Source organism: Osmia bicornis, chromosome 1 (genome assembly GCF_907164935.1).
Source record: "Osmia bicornis bicornis chromosome 1, iOsmBic2.1, whole genome shotgun sequence".
NCBI classification, from domain to species: Eukaryota; Metazoa; Arthropoda; class Insecta; order Hymenoptera; family Megachilidae; genus Osmia; species Osmia bicornis.
In genome coordinates this window covers 1528731-1546018 of record NC_060216.1, presented here as the reverse complement: position 1 = coordinate 1546018, position 17288 = coordinate 1528731, and the positions used below count along the sequence as shown (strand labels likewise).

At 42.8% G+C, this 17288-nt stretch overlaps 3 protein-coding genes across 3 annotated transcripts; all 3 read right to left on the bottom strand.

The window, feature by feature from the left end:
• Positions 1 to 9254: 9254 nt before the first annotated feature.
• LOC123988283 lies at positions 9255 to 10247 on the bottom strand. Its single transcript, XM_046287630.1, has one exon. The coding sequence runs from the start codon at positions 10245 to 10247 to the stop codon at positions 9255 to 9257; it is 993 nt and encodes a 330-aa protein (XP_046143586.1).
• Positions 10248 to 10326: 79 nt separating this feature from the next.
• LOC123988282 lies at positions 10327 to 12926 on the bottom strand. Its single transcript, XM_046287629.1, has 2 exons — positions 10642 to 12926; positions 10327 to 10375 (listed from the first exon to the last, which is right to left on the bottom strand). The coding sequence occupies exons 1-2, from the start codon at positions 12924 to 12926 to the stop codon at positions 10327 to 10329; spliced, it is 2334 nt and encodes a 777-aa protein (XP_046143585.1).
• Positions 12927 to 13172: 246 nt separating this feature from the next.
• LOC114882599 lies at positions 13173 to 14555 on the bottom strand. The gene has a single exon (XM_029199461.2). It carries the CDS (start codon positions 14553 to 14555, stop codon positions 13173 to 13175), a length of 1383 nt encoding a protein of 460 aa, XP_029055294.2.
• Between the last annotated feature and the right edge of the window lie 2733 nt (positions 14556 to 17288).

Genomic DNA, 17288 nt, shown 5'->3' with positions numbered 1-17288 from the left:
TTGTTAAAAATTATTTTATTTCACACTTTTTAGTGGAACGAGCAGTATTTGAAGGATAGCGTATTAGCAACCAATTGGTAAAGAAACTGACGAAGTTTACTTGCAGGGACAACTTTGAAAAATCGCAGTCGGTATATTCCTTGGAGGGTAACCCTAAAGAATAGGCTTTTTATTATAATATCAATAGTTATTAACAATAAGAAGTTACATAAATTTTGGGAAATGGAATCATCGTGGAATGATCTACGAAATGTGAAAACTTTCATCGCAATTGGTGCATTCCTTGAACCGGAATGTATTTTGCAATAATAAATATCGTTCGGAATAAAAAAATACGAAATGTTTTTATAACGGGACCAATCTGAAGACATATCCTACAAGACGCAAAAGATTTCATTCCGATTGGTCCATCCGTCTCGGAGTAATCAGCGAACGTACATTTAGAAGAAAAAGTCGTTAGGAACAAAAAAATGCAAAATATTTCTTTTACGGGACCAATGGGGAGTTGTACTATACAAGATGCAAAAAGTTTCATTCCGATTGGTCCATCTGTCTCAGAATAATCGGGGAACATACACCGCACGTACATGAAATAGTACATTTTTTTGCAATAAAAACCGTTCGGAATAAAAAAATGCGAAATGTTTTTATAACGCGACCAATCGGAAGACATATCCTACAAGACGCAAAAGATTTCATTCCGATTGGTCCATCGATCTCGGAGTAATCGGTGAACAAAGCCAGGAAAAGAAAAATAATAAAAAAAAAAATTAAAAAAAATATACTAATCGAATTGAGTATCCTCCTCCTTTTCGAAGTCGGGTAAAGAGTCTAATGTGAGTGCCAAAGTTACTTCAGGTAAAGGACAAATTTTGGGACGCTGCGCTGCAACGAAACAATAAATGACCCTGATATTATTGCAAGTACGTGGAGCCGAGTTGAGCGCCGACTATCATAAAATAATAGGTATTCTGCGATTGTCCTAATTTACTTAATCCGTTTGACGTCTCGTGTTCGAAATTTTAATTTTTATGGTGGGTACGGTCATTTCTTTCGCGTGTATCCAATTATTATTCATAAGCTGATATCGGGAATTTCCACAAGTATACTAAAAAATATTAAAATAATTTGTTTCTTTTATCCCGAAAACGTAAGAAAGTGGATTTTAATTATAAAGTTTGCAAATACTGCTAGGTACTATTTTCGAACTTGAAGAATCAGCTTCCTTCAAAGCTATCAAATGTTTAAATATATAAAACATAATGACTAGAATGGATAATAAATCGGCATGAAATAATTTTTAACAAAAAACAAATCCGACTTCGAAATGCACTAAAAAGTGTAAAATAATTTCTATTTCATTTATACCAATATTCCATAGTTACTAATAATATCAACTTCATCGTTAGATAGGATACCAAATACATTTCAAAGTTTTCGGAGGCGGCGCAAAATTAAAAACTTCTCTTCTATTAGGAAGATCGTAGTTCAGGCGTCGGCAACCTATGACAAATGACCCATTTGATAATTTGAAGTAAACAATATTCAACGGGAATCAACATACCCATTGTGGATTAACTATACTGCAGTTCACGAGAGACCATACTTAACTCGCGCAGCTTACTAGGTCTAGGGACATTTTTAATAACGTGTGTGATTAACCTCTACAGCTTGCTTCTTACTTTGCGATCATATAATTTTTTCTTTGAACAATAATAGGAATTTCATTGTATCGTGTATTTTTACCATATCAGCATTGGTTATCAGTTATCGTACGTCATACATTTCTGTCCAGCATTTATATGCTCGCAAAATAAAAAGCAGCAAGCTGAAGAGGGGAATCACACACGTTATTAAAAATGTCCCTAGACCTAGTGAGCTGCGCGAGTGAAGTGTAGTCTCTCGTGAATTGCAGTATACATGTACATCAGAAGTGCTACCAACTTCTGATACAATCGTTACAATTATGAGTGTTTTCTGCCGTATCTATATAGTTTCGAATTTTTTTTTCTTACGACATATTAAATTACCAAGTTTGCCATACGGCAATCAAATCGTTATTGGCAGCATCGTATATTTGGGTATTTTTAATTTTGCGCCGCCTCCGAAAACTTTGAAATGTATTTGGTATCCTATTTAACGATTAAGTAGATATTATTAATGGCTATGGAATATTGGTATAAATGAAATAGTTAAATCGTTCTTAAACGAATGCGGTATCGTGAATTTAGATAAATCGGAAGGTCCTGGTACACACTGGGTAGCTTACGTAAAGCGGGGTAATTGTGTTAAATATTTCGATTCTTTTGGAAATCTGAGACCACCGACAGAGTTAATAAACTACTTCGGAAACCATGTAACGATTTTATACAATCACACGCAGTATCAAAAATTCAATACGAGTGTATGCGGACAACTCTGCTTGCATTTTTTTAGCTGGAAATGTATAAAATAGTTTCGATGCACATAGTCTTCACAGTTGCAAAGATGTCGTTGACGTTTACGTTAAGCGAAAAAAATTCTGTGCTTAGCACTGATAACTTTCCACCTATAGACTTGAAGGATGATAATTACGAACTCGGACTCGTTGATTTTCAAGCTTTCAACACAATACCGAACGTTGACTTTACAAACAATAAATTTTAATTTGATGCTGATGGTGAGATCACGATACCGGATGGTTCAAACCAAATAATATAGGATCGCTTCTCGGATTTTCTACATATCGAATATTACCGCCGGGGCAATGGCACGAGTCGGATATACCCGTAAATATTATGAAAGTAAATGTGCTGAGGATCGAATGTAACATTACGACTGGCGCGTATAGCAACGGTCGATGTGTTCATACCATTCATGAGTTTTCACCGCGCGTGCCACCAGGATATAAAATTTCGGAAAGTCCTATGAACGTCATTTATCTTCCAGTTATCGTGAGAACCACTGATCACCTTAGTATACGCATTACCGATCAAAACGATAATCTGATAAATTTCCGTGGAGAAGAAGTGACAGTGAGGCTTCATATTAGGCGGTGTAAAAAATAACATGAATATAAACATAATAATCAATGGCCTGTTGAACGGCTCGAACGGCTCGAACGGCCCGCTGAACGGTTCGAACGGCTTTCCGTTGAACGGCTCGAACGGCATGCTGAACATTTTACGACAGCTGCAGTAAGGATAATGATGTAAAAACGATAACAATTATACAATCATTCAGTAGGGGGAATATATCCAAATCGGACACATCGCAAATCGTCGAACGCTTCGACGACGCGACCGTTTAATATACGTTAAATATCCGTTCATTTAATAGTCTTTCAAGAGAACAAGCAGCACTTATCATATGCCAAACATTACTAGAAATAATACTGTTGTACACTGAGTTGCATTGAACTTGTCGCAGTGAAGTTGGCTACAAATTCACTAACACATTCACGCCACAGCGTCGGTGAACCGATCTCGCCATTGGCTCACCAACGCGGCGTGAATGTGTTAGTGAATTTGTAGACAACTTCACTGCGACAAGTTCAATGCAACTCAGTGTACACAGATGCTAAAACTCAACCGATCAACAATCCGCCGAATGCATTATTGGGCACCCCGTTGAACGAGTTGTTAAAAGGATCGTTAGAAAATGGGTGGAACCAGAACTTCAATCACAAACGCACAAATTATACTTGCAGCAGCAGCAATTACCACGGTTGCAGGAATGATAATCATGTATTAAACGGTGATGACTCTTTACAATCATTTAGTAAGGACAATATCTTCAAACTGAACACATCGCAAGATTTGAGCGACAAAAACGCGCAATTTCTGCAATCGTTGGGTTTTGTGATTAAGAAACGAAAATGATGGATCCATTGAACATTGCCGGTTTACCGGTTTCTGACGATCGAATTACAAAGATCGAATTACATAGTTACAGCCCATACGCCAACACAACGTTCGGAAACAATGATGAAATACGAATTCCCATTCAACAACAAGATTTGTACACGTTTCCTAGTCAGAGTTACCCTTACGTCGAAGGAAAACTCATTCTCAACGATGACAATGTTGCAGGAACTTCAGTTGGACTAGAAATGAATTGCGCAGCATTTATGTTTGATGAAATTCGATATGAATTACTACATACATAATTCGATACAATTTGAATCTTGACTTTAATAAAAATAGATACTCTGTCCTTTACGACATGTACGCAAAATTCAGAAAGTCATATTACGGAGCAATGTGCAGTAATGGTGATGACGGAGCTCTATACGATAAGATACTCTTTTTCGGCTACGGCCTGTTCGTTGTCATTGATTGCTCGCATCAGAACGAATCGATAAAAAGCGCTACAATCGATGTAAGAATCGATTTTGAGTATAGTGAAAACGTTCCTGAAAATACTAGCGCTTACTGTTTGATCATTCACGATCGTATCGTGCAGTACAATCCACTGACCAATGTAGTGCGCAAACTCTCTTAAGTGGAAGAGGGTTTATATGATCATACCGCAGCAAAACCAGTCATTTTTCACCACAAATTCAACTAATCAAAATGAATGTACCAACATTCGTGGACATTCAAGGCTTCAAAAGCGATACGAATGAGTTTTTCGTAAAGGAACTAGCCATCTTCCAGAATGGGAATCGCGTACAATGTTTCATCTTTGCGCAACCATTTGCTAAGAAAAAATTGTCGAAAGCAGAATTAAGACAAATAAAATGGTTGACGCAAAATCATCACGGTTTTGAGTGGGACGATGGTACCGTGCCGTATTCACGCCTTCAAGAGTGTACCGCTTCGTGTTTGAAAGATAGTATTCATGGATCTGTATACGTCATGGACATTGAGAAAGAAAAATGGCTGAAGAAACTTTATCCTTCAGTCAGTCCAATCAATATAGAGGTTTTGAACAAAGATGACGATCTACCGAATTTGCCAACCAAGAGCCGGCATATTCAGGATGGATGGATGAATAAACATATGGCATGCATCGCGCGCAACGGAGCATGTGCTATGAGAAACGTATCGATATTAAAAGAATGGTGGTTAAAAAAAAGGAAGGAGGAAGATGAAGAGCTGTGCATGGAAAATTATAACCAGCCGGAGGATGACACGCACATAGATGGACCTCCACCGAAAAAGAAAAATTGTTACATTTGTGTTAAAACACGAAACATTTAATATAATTTATTAATTTTGTTCATTACTGTAAAATAATAAAATCTATTTAGTAAAAATATACTTTATGCGTCTTAATGTTGTTTTACCTAGAACGATTGTATGTGTAACGTTTGTGTTTCATATTCCAATGTAGGAGATACAAAAGGAATGTTCTTCTATTTCAAAGACATGAGGGAGTAGGGTGAAATCCATGTTTACATGCAGACACGTGTCGATGTGCAATCTGGCACAAATAGAGAGAGCATCGTCGAGACAGACTTTCGGTCACGTTGTTGCTTGGATGCGTATTTGATGGCTCGGTCACGAATTACATTCCGCGTGCCCGCCACCACCGCTCGCCCGTCGCCGCCGCCGCGCCGCGGAGAAAAAGGGTTAATCGCGTTTAAAGCGCGTTCACGACGCGGACAAGCAGCTTTTCCGCAACCTATAAAGAGGCTGAATCATTAAATATATGGTTATTATATAGACGATATGCGTTTCGCAAAGCAGCCCCTGTCTATCCTTATTCTCGATTTAGACGAGAGGACAACACGCATGGACGATCGTCGGCGACGACACGGACCCCTCTTGCCGAATACGATACGTGGTATAATTTGCGGTCCATCGAACTGCGGTAAAACGAACGTCGTAATCAGTCTGATCGAGAGCCCGAACGGTGTAAGATTCAATAACGTATATGTATACTCAAAATCATTGCAACAACCAAAGTACAAATATCTCGAACGAATTTTGACAAACGTTCCTGAAATCGGATACTTTTCATTTTCAAATAATGCCGAAGTCGTGCTACCGAACAAGGCGCTGCTCGATTCGGTGTTTATATTCGATGACCTTGCGTGCGACAAGCAAGACGTGATAAGAGAATATTTCGCTATGGGTAGGCACTCGCGCGTGGACTGTTTTTATCTCTATCAGACTTACGCGAGAATACCGAAACACCTAATTCGCGACAATGCCAACCTTTTGATCGTGTTCAAACAAGATGGCACGAATCTACACCACATTTATAATGATCATGTAAATACAGACATGTCGTACGAAAACTTTTGTAAATTGTGCGCACAGCGTTGGGAACACAAATATGGTTTCGTAATACTCGACAAGGATAGCTCGATGGAGCATGGTCGTTACAGAAAAGGATTTAACGAATTTGCCGTTTTCTGAAACATTTAGTCCATCGATAGAACGCTTAGCGAGTAGACGTCTTCTCTTTGCAATGGATAATAGTAAGATTAAAGAATCGAGTAAAGTTGCAAATGCTATAGCTAAAACAAGCGATGCTATACGCAAAAAACGCAGAGGTCTCAAATCGGACAGCATCGACGAGGAGAGAGTCATCGAAAAACGATTGAGACCCGTGGTAGAACCGCTGGAACGAATTATCGAGAATATGTCAGCGGTATCGCCACATTCAGACACGATCGATATAAAATCCGAGTCGACATTCCCAACTTTGAATGTTAAAGAACCGCAAAAATTGACGTCAACTCCTTTTCTTAACCGTCAAAGCACACAAACTGCAAGGGCGCGCATTTATTCCGAACCTGGCACATCTTCGAGTGAACAGACGGTGGATGTGACGAAAGATCGTCCCGATTTTCATCGTGAAGAATCGATACATGCCGTTGAAACGTACGGCGACAGCGACGAGAATCTTAATGTTTCTATGCAGCGAATTTTGGACAACTCTAGCGAAAACATACGTAGCCATTTCACGGAAAATTTCGGGCCGTTGGCAGCTAAATACATTCAATTACTCTTTACCGATCGTGAGAAGAAAATAGATGACGTGTATGGAGGTATACGTACAACGCAACAAATTAATGCTTGGAAGTTCAGTTTTCGACGTAAACAAAAACGACGATGTGATTATTAATGGGGTGATGTACAGAAGAACAACTGGTTTGTACGAATTACTATTCATGAGAATGCCTGATGACACCTTGTTCAACGATGCTGATTTACACAAATACGCGGAAATATTAAAGTCGTCGAACGCTCATAGACGCAGCCATATCTCGTCAGGGCTTGTGAAAAGTAACAAGGGTTACAAGTGTAACGACCCAGAGTGAGTACGTCACTGCACCGACTTGTAGGGAGAGCGGTTCCCTTAGAAGGCGACTCGTAATCAGTGTTTCAGGGATTATAGGTTCGTGTGGTTTGCGGTTAAGGAGTGAAATCCAAACACCAATGTGCTAGAAACTAATGGAAATTTGTTTATTCAAAAATAAAAGGTAAGTGAATATTAAATTGAAATATAATATAAAACAAAAATTGCTAGTATTACAATAAGTGCGGCTAGAATTAGGAATACAATAAGAAATTATAATAAATTCGCCCTAGATTGGGAATACAATAAGAAATATGTAATTAGTAATAGAAAATAGTAATTAATAATTAGTAATGAATTATAGTAATTAATGATTATCGATAGCGCCAACGCGAGAGTGGCTTAGTCTTCTATCACAGTCAATACTCTGTTCAATTTCACAAATAACTTAGGAAACTAAATTCTAGAGGTTTGTGCTAAACTATTGGAATCAAGTTAACCTTTCCTATAGGTCGCAATCGGTTTCTGGTAATACCAGAGCTGTGTTAGACGCAGGCCGTCTTAAGGAGCTCGGCTCCTCGCTGTTTCTTAGTACGCGTTCGCGATGTGAAGCCGATATTGTTTTTGTAACCGGTTGACACCACCACGAATCTTGTACCTCCTTATTATCAATTAAGACGCTAAGGATAATAATTCGCTTAAATATAGGTTAAATATGATAATATGTTTATTACAAGGTTGATATAAAATAGAATTATGACGTAAGTGGCACGATGCCTATATGAATTTACTCTACTGGTCGGAGAATCGAAGTACCCCGTGGACTCTAAGTTCGAATGATTCACGGCTAGAATCTGACGAAGACTGATCCGGTAAGACCTTGTGAATTGTCTGACGACTCGTGTTCGAATGAATGTCCGTGTCAAAAACGTCCAGCAAGAAGCCGCAGAGAGGTAGTCCGACGAGGTAGGCGTTGACCAAAAAGGGCCAATTAGTAAACGTTTTGAATTTAGCTATTGGCGATAGGCTGAAGTGTTCAGCAAATCAGCTCGCCGGACATTTCCCATGTAAGCTGCCGGAAAACCCAGCAGGCTGCGGTGCATGTGGGAGTCTTAAGGTGCGTGTTTGCACAGAACCGGCGATAACTCCCAGGTAAGAGCGATTGATGACTCAGGTATAGGCTGTTTGCCAGATGCGAGCGAATGAAGGCTCTGACGGTCTTGGTGACCGGTGGTACCTGGGACAGAGCGCAAGACGGTTCGAACCCTGTTGGGGTTGGTATAACTCACAAGACACATGCACGGCAGGGGGTCCTGTTTATGACACGGAATGAAAGTTTGATGTTCTGCAGAGTTAATCTGACAAAAGGTTTTAGGCGTTCGTTTAGGCCAACTAGATATCTGTAGAAAGTGAAAGTACCCGTAAAAGATTGTAAACCGCGTGTCGCGAATTTTGTGGACAATACGAGTTCTAAAATCAACGTCCTGAGTTTTAGAACCTTTTCCTTAGAAATTCTCTTTACTATCTGGAAATTCCGAATTCTTGAATAGCGATTGCCTTTTCCGTGACAAGCTATGCCTCCGACCAGTTTAGTAGATTTTCGTATAATTGTGAGTTATATTATTGACCGTGAATGATCGTGCTTCTAAATTAGTATAATAAACGGTTGGTTATTCGTTCTTTTAGCTGTTAATCCTTGCCAGGTAAGCTGAATATATTGAACAGGCTTAAATTAAATTGCAGTGTTTTCATTACGGTCGACAAGAAGACCGTATGGTGGTTGATTGACAAAATTGTTATTGTGTACTTGACTGTTGTAGTTATAAATTCGCGATGCTGTGCAACATCCTCCCCCCGTTGAGAGGGCACCGATCAAATGATATTAGTATGTGTACAGCTGTCTGAGTTCGTATAGTGGTATAGGTCTTATGATCTAAGAATGGCTAAAGCAAAGGTTATGATTCCAATAGTTAAAAGGAAACTTATGGTCTACGTATAGTTACATTAAATTAAATTAACATTCATGAATGATCGTCCATAGTCTGCTCATCCTGGTCTGTCTGGACGGGCAGGGGAACGAGTCGTTTTACGCTTCGATCTAGCGTGGTTTTGGCCGTTTTTATGGTGGCGGTCCGAATGATGCCATCGGAGCCGGGATGGACCTTGACGACTCGGCCTAGGGGCCAGTGCAGAGAGGGAGTGTTTTCTTCCCTGAGGAGCACGATGGTACCTTCGTTTATAGCATGGCCTCCTGTTGTCCATTTTCTGCGGGTGGTCAGCTCATTGAGATATTCTCGGTGCCATCTGGTCCAGAAATGTTGCTTCACCTTTTGGACGTGTTGCCAACTGGAAAGGCGATTCGATGGAGTATCTCTGAAATTTCTCTCACGCAAGCTAGTCAAGGAGTCGCCGATCAAGAAATGAGCAGGTGTGAGGACCAGGAGGTCGTTTGGATCAGATGAAATTGGAGTGAGTGGACGAGAGTTCAATATGGATTCGATTTCAATAATTAGGGTGTTGAAGTTTTCAAAGGTGAATAATTCTGCGCCTGCGACGCGTTTCAAATGATATTTGAATGACTTCACCGCAGCCTCCCAAAGTCCTCCAAAGTGAGGTGTCAACGGAGGGATGAAGTTCCAGTTGATGGCGCGTTCTGCGAGAAAGGTGGTGACCTTCTCGCGATGGTCGTCGGATTGTAGTAGTGCGCGTAGTTCACGTAGCTCGTTGTTTGCTCCAACGAAATTGGAACCGTTGTCCGAATAGAGGTCCGTACAGAATCCTCTTCTAGCGATAAACCGTCTGAGGGCCGCCAGGAAAGCCTCAGTGGTTAACTCGCTAACGAGCTCCAAATGGATCGCCTTTACGGCGAGGCAGACGAAAACTGCAACGTAGACCTTGACCCGGTTGAGATTTCTATGTTTTCTTTCCTTTATAAAGAAAGGTCCGCAATAGTCGACTCCCACATTAGTGAATGGCCGAGATTCCGTGACCCTGGCTGTAGGTAGGTTACCCATGATGTAATCCACAGGCGGCGGTTGTGCTCGGCAACAGCGGACGCAGGTCTTTATGACCTTCCAGACCTGGTCTCGGCCGTCAATGGGCCAGTAGCGCCGTCTGACCGCATAAAGGGCGGCCTGAGTACCTGAGTGTAAATTAGCACGATGCTCATTTCCTAGTATCAATGCAGTGACTCGGGTCTTCGGCAGAATGATCGGGTGTCGTTGACCGAATGGCATGAATGAATTCTTTAGTCGGCCACCGACTCGTAGAAGTCCGTCGCGGTCAATGAATGGGTTTAGCCGTTGAAGTCCGCCCTTAAATGTCTGGCCGTTGCCCGTTGTTATTTTCTTCATTTCCTCAGTGTAGTGCATTCGTTGTATTAATTTTATGATGACATCATGAGCGTACTTTAGTTCCGAGGCTGTGAGTGCTCCCTTTGCCGTGTGACTGTGTTTCCATCGCAGGCAGTATGCGATGACTCTGATTAGTCTTCCCCATGATGAAAATCGTTCGATGAAATTGACATCAGGACAGGTAGTGGTCAGGCAGACGACAGTTTTCTGCTCCGGAAGATCGTTTGGACATGATATGTTTCCGGAAGGCCAATGTGTTTCCTCTTCTTGTAGCCACCTCGGTCCGTGGTGCCATATTGATGGGTGTAAGAACTCCTCAGGTGATCGGCCTCTGGAGATGATGTCTGCGGGATTGTCTGCGGTTGGGACGTGTCGCCAGTCTTCGATGTTCGTGTTGCCTTGAATTTCAGCGACTCGATTCGCGACAAAAGTTTTGAGTAAGTGTGGCGATGTTCTCAGCCAGTGTAATACTATGGCGGAATCGGTCCAATAGCAAATGCGATTAATGGTGACGTGTAGAGCCTTCTGTGCTGTTGTGGCTAATGAGGTTAGGAGTATCGCTCCACACAATTCCAATCGTGGAATTGACTGGGTTTTTAGCGGAGCTACCTTAGATTTTGCTAACAAGAGTTCAACCTGATAGTAACCGTCCGCATTCCTTGAACGAAGGTAGATGCAGGCTCCATATGCTCGTTCGCTGGCATCACAGAAGCCGTGTAACTCGATGGATGTTGGTTCGCTGATGAGTGTATTCCTATGAAACGTGACGTTATTTAATAAAGATAATTGCGTACAAAACTGCACCCATTCTGTGTGTACGGTCATTGGCAGCGACTCGTCCCAATCAATCTTCATTGTCCAGATCTTCTGCAATAAAATCTTCGCGACAATTATAACTGGTCCGAGAAGGCCCAAAGGGTCGTAAATTCGCGCGATGACAGAACTGATAGACCGTTTGGTAACGGATTTCGTGGGTATGATATTGGTCACGGAATATCGAATCGTGTCATCAGTGGAATCCCAAACAACCCCTAAAGTTTTTATTGTCGAGGACTCTCCCAGGTGAAGCCTCTTATTGATGTGTTGTTCGGGTAATCCATGTAAGAGTGGCTTGTGATTTGAAGCCCACTGTCGTATTTGTAGCCCGGCTGAATTTAATAACTGGATCATTTGGTCTCGCAAGGCCAAGGCTCCCTGTACCGTTGGTGCTCCAGTTAGTAGGTCGTCTACGTAGAAGTCCCTTACTAGACTCTGCGCAGCATCAGGAAATCGGTGTCCTTCGTCTTGAGCCAATTGCGAGAGGCAGCGAATGGCCAAGTACGGAGCGGCGGATAATCCAAAGGTGACTGTGTTTAGTGTGTATGTTTTTAGATTGCCCGCAGGATCACGCCATAGGACTCGCTGATATTTCCGATCCTCGGGGCGGACTAGAAATTGTCTGTACATCTTTTCGATGTCGCCATTCAGGACGTACCGGTGACTTCGGAACCTAATGAGGATATATAATAAATTGTCTTGAACCTTTGGCCCAACGTGCAATGTCTCGTTAAGCGAAACGCCTGTTGTTGTTGCTGCGGAGCCGTCGAACACAACCCGTAACTTCGTAGTGTCACTGGAAGTCTTAGTGACCCCGTGGTGGGGTAGATAAAACCCGTCGTTGATTTCGTCGGTGTCCTGTACCTCTGACATGTGTCCTAGGTCTTGGTATTCCTGCAGTACAGACCTATATTGTTGTGATAAACCTTGGTCGTGCTGCAGCCTGCGTTCCAAAGCCAACAGGCGTTTTAACGCCCTAGATTTGGACTCCCCAAGTTGCGGCAGCTTGTCGTTGAACGGGAGTGCTACTACATATCTGTCATCGGAATTCCTGTGAACATTTTGTTGGAAATGCTCCTCGCAGAATCGTTCGGCGTCAGATAGTCGTTGGATTTGTGGTCCCTCTTCTAACTCCCAGAAACGCGCCAGATCGTCCTGTATAGTCGTTGTCGCATGACAGATCGTGCTTTGCGTGGGTTTGGACGCTGGAGCACTCCCCCCGATTATCCATCCTAATCTGGTTTTTTGCAAAAATAAATCTGGACCGTTGGGAGGTGACAGATTTATTTGCCCGACACTCAATAAGGACAATGCTACTCCGGCGCCTAGTAATAGATCGACAGGTGCAGGTATGTGAAATGTTGGGTCTGCTAATTGTATGTTTTTCGGGATATTTATAGGCGTGCGGTCAATAGGTTGGTCTGGAATGAAGGCGGAAATCGTAGGTATCGTTAGGAAGGTCAATGTTCGGTTGTACGTGTTGGTTTTAGATTGGATTGTCGTTGTAATCGTATGCTTTGACATTGTGGTCATAGTATTGAGTGCTCCGATGGGAATTGAACACCTTCCTAAAGGGATGTCTAACCTTTTGGCGAAAGTCTCGGTCATAAAATTGGTCGAGGCGCAAGTGTCAATGAGTGTTCGACAAGCGACAGGTTGATGGCACCTGTTCAGAACATAGACCTGCGCGGTCACTAAAAGGTCTTGCGTAACGGCGTCGACTACGAAGGCTTTATGACCGCTTATTCCCGTTGGAGCTTCCGGTGCTAGTCATCTCGGCTGCCGCGTTGTCTCCGTCGACTGGGAAGATTCTGACGCCCTTCGCGGGGTGGGTTCCGCGGTTGTGATTGTTTGGTGGAGTAGCGTGTGGTGCTTCTTGCGGCATATGCGACACGTGCCGTGTTTGCAAGCGTCCGCGTTGTGGCCGTCCCTCAAACAATTATGACACAATGAAGCTCTATTTACAGCTGCGATCCTATCACGGACCGACGAACCGTGGAACCGCTCACAAAACCATATTATGTGATTTTTGTCGCAGACCGGGCATCGCCTAGGTGGAGCTGACATGTGTTGCCTGTCGTTTGTTCTATGGTCCTCGTACGGGTGTTGGCGAGTCTTAGTGGACAGAAACGCGTGGCCTCTCGATGGTCGATGTTTCATGACCCGTGGATTTCCTGAAGGACCCGATCCACGAGGTTCAGCGGTTGGAGCTGCCCTCGTGATTGATGTTCGCGCACAATTAGCCCGTTTCTCGAGGAACGCGAGAAGATCGGTGTACGCCGGTACCGTCCTTTTGTCCTTGAGCGCCAGTTCCCAATGCCACACCGTGTTTGAATTTAATTTAGATAAGATCATGGATAGTAGAAGACTATTCCATGAGATTACATTTTCGCCCAGACTCGTCAATGCGCGTAGATGCTGGTTCACGTTATCTACTAAATCGCCCAAGGCTTCCGGTGTATCCCTTATGAGTTTTGGGATATCCCGCAGCGCGTCGCAATGGCCTAATATGACGCGACGTGGACAGTCGTATTTTTCGCGTAATAGTTCGATTGCATCGTGATAATTCGCGTCGGTGGTGCTTAACGCCTTGATGCACGCCGCGGCCTTACCGGTTAAGGTAGAACGTAAATACTGAAACTTCTGTACCGGTGTTAAATCTTCGTTACGATCGATCATTAAAGTGAAGATATCATGAAAGGATGACCATTCTTCTATTGTCCCGTCGAAAGTCGGCAGGCGCATCTCAGGTAGTTTAATGGCCATCGGTGCCGATGCGGTGGATGCCGGGGACGGATTAGCGGCGCGTGTCGTGGAACCTGTTGGTTGTCCATTATGCAACAGACGATTTGCCCTGGCTATTGCGGTGTAGTAGTCGTTTTGAATTTGATATCGACGCGGTTCTTCTGATTCGTCGAGCTCTTCGAGGGCAAATTGAAGGTCGTCGAATTTCTTCCAGGTCTCATTTAAGCCGTTCAAATGGGTTTCCAATAAGAACGAATCGCGTGAATCAGACTCCTCATAATAATCGAGGAAGGTCTTCAAAGAGGAAATCTGCCCGAGGATGTGACCCCGTCTACGCCGCAAGGTACCGATATTCGATCCGCGGGTGGCGGTTTGCGCGTGACTCGAACTCGCGGAGTTATCAGGCATCGTGATGCGTATGAGGAGATAATTTGGCGGTGAAACAAATTAACGATCCTACCTTTGTCGTATTAGATTGTTCGTAACGTAACTTAACTCGTATCCCAATCCCTTGCAGTGTGTAGCCGTTGCGATGAGAAGACCCTTGTCGTGGAATGCTCGGTGACAAGCCGTGACTTGCTTCTGTTGCTGTGGGTGGCTGGGATATTGTCCGAGTATCGCCACTCAATAAGTTTTATGTTCGTTGCACTCACTGTGGCACTTAATCCAATGTGGCACTGAGTTGCACTTAGTTCGTAATACACTGAATTGCACTGTAATCCGGAAATCCGGCTCGAAGGACCAATGTTTCTTAGTACGCGTTCGCGATGTGAAGCCGATATTGTTTTTGTAACCGGTTGACACCACCACGAATCTTGTACCTCCTTATTATCAATTAAGACGCTAAGGATAATAATTCGCTTAAATATAGGTTAAATATGATAATATGTTTATTACAAGGTTGATATAAAATAGAATTATGACGTAAGTGGCACGATGCCTATATGAATTTACTCTACTGGTCGGAGAATCGAAGTACCCCGTGGACTCTATGTTCGAATTATTCACGGCTAGAATCTGACGAAGACTGATCCGGTAAGACCTTGTGAATTGTCTGACGACTCGTGTTCGAATGAATGTCCGTGTCAAAAACGTCCAGCAAGAAGCCGCAGAGAGGTAGTCCGACGAGGTAGGCGTTGACCAAAAAGGGCCAATTAGTAAACGTTTTGAATTTAGCTATTGGCGATAGGCTGAAGTGTTCAGCAAATCAGCTCGCCGGACATTTCCCATGTAAGCTGCCGGAAAACCCAGCAGGCTGCGGTGCATGTGGGAGTCTTAAGGTGCGTGTTTGCACAGAACCGGCGATAACTCCCAGGTAAGAGCGATTGATGACTCAGGTATAGGCTGTTTGCCAGATGCGAGCGAATGAAGGCTCTGACGGTCTTGGTGACCGGTGGTACCTGGGACAGAGCGCAAGACGGTTCGAACCCTGTTGGGGTTGGTATAACTCACAAGACACATGCACGGCAGGGGGTCCTGTTTATGACACGGAATGAAAGTTTAATGTTCTGCAGAGTTAATCTGACAAAAGGTTTTAGGCGTTCGTTTAGGCCAACTAGATATCTGTAAAAAGTGAAAGTACCCGTAAAAGATTGTAAACCGCGTGTCGCGAATTTTGTGGACAATACGAGTTCTAAAATCAACGTCCTGAGTTTTAGAACCTTTTCCTTAGAAATTCTCTTTACTATCTGGAAATTCCGAATTCTTGAATAGCGATTGCCTTTTCCGTGACAAGCTATGCCTCCGACCAGTTTAGTAGATTTTCGTATAATCGTGAGTTATATTATTGACCGTGAATGATCGTGCTTCTAAATTAGTATAATAAACGGTTGGTTATTCGTTCTTTTAGCTGTTAATCCTTGCCAGGTAAGCTGAATATATTGAACAGGCTTAAATTAAATTGCAGTGTTTTCATTACGGTCGACAAGAAGACCGTATGGTGGTTGATTGACAAAATTGTTATTGTGTACTTGACTGTTGTAGTTATAAATTCGCGATGCTGTGCAACACTCGCTAGCTCTTTACACTTAAGTGTTGGCTTAGCGTAACACCTGTGTAACACGTTGCGTACCGTGGATAGGAGGTCCACTGATCCTTAATACTGCACGCCACCAGTGGAAGAGTAGGAATTTGCTGCAACTCGCGCTCTATCGCTGCCTAAACAGTTCAGCGCAAGCTTTTCTCTATTGTTCAGAGTATTGTCTGCTTCAGACCGAGGCCTGAGAAGATCTGCTTGAAACCGTGCGGAACGCCTCTATTTATACTCAGATCTTGCTGAGTCGGCACTTTTTTTTCGCATAGAGTTCTTCGGGTAGCTGGGTTTTCCCCATCACGTGGTGGTCCAGCATCCCCACTCTAGAATCTCACCCCACCGTATGTTTATTGGGGTTGCGCTGGCGCGTGCGCTGTCAGACGTCGATAATTTATCGATAAACTGTTTTACCGTCTGACTTATCGACTAAACTCTTATCGACGAATTTAACAAACTCGGTTATCGACGAAAATGAAAATATTTATTACAAAAATTTTATACATTAAATATTAACAATAAAAATCAAATAAAATACTCTGTATGAAATATAAAAATTAGTTACAATAAAGAAATGAAAATAAAAAGATATTGTGTTCGATTATAGGGTCGTTACACAAGTATAAATATATCATTGCAAAATTGCTTAAGAACGAGCGACGTAGAGGTAATCTGATACCGTTCGATATGGTAGCTAACGATAACGCGGTGGACTACGTGCACTGGAATGACCCAAACGAGCTCGTCGATAGATTACGTCTTCTCGTATCCTCGAAATCCGCAGGACATACGGGGCATGACAACGAGATCGTTTCTATAATCGAAGAACTTCGAGAAGGCGGGTTGATTATAAATTGACAGGTTCGTAAAGCATGATGTTAGTTTACAAACATGAAGAAGGTGAAGAGCAATCATATCACGGGCGAGAAGATACAGCTGGTCAACGAGTTGCACGCGCCAGCGAGACGTAACTTTAGACGTAGACGAGTCATTGTACGGGGTTACGATGATCTCTGGCAAGCGGATCTCGTAGAGATGCGACAGTATGCGCAAATCAACAATGGCCACAATTATATACTCACCGTCATCGATGTCTTATCTAAATACGCTTG

Bases quoted from the DNA above. Each gene is read 5' to 3' on its own strand.
- LOC123988283 (XM_046287630.1), bottom strand. From the start codon at position 10,247: ATGGGTAACCTACCTACAGCCAGGGTCACGGAATCTCGGCCATTCACT.
- LOC123988282 (XM_046287629.1), bottom strand. From the start codon at position 12,926: ATGTCAAAGCATACGATTACAACGACAATCCAATCTAAAACCAACACG. The intron at 10,376-10,641 runs GTACGCTCATGA...ATTTACACTCAG, and splicing joins CTCACAGCCTCGGAACTAAA to GTACTCAGGCCGCCCTTTAT.
- LOC114882599 (XM_029199461.2), bottom strand. From the start codon at position 14,555: ATGCCTGATAACTCCGCGAGTTCGAGTCACGCGCAAACCGCCACCCGC.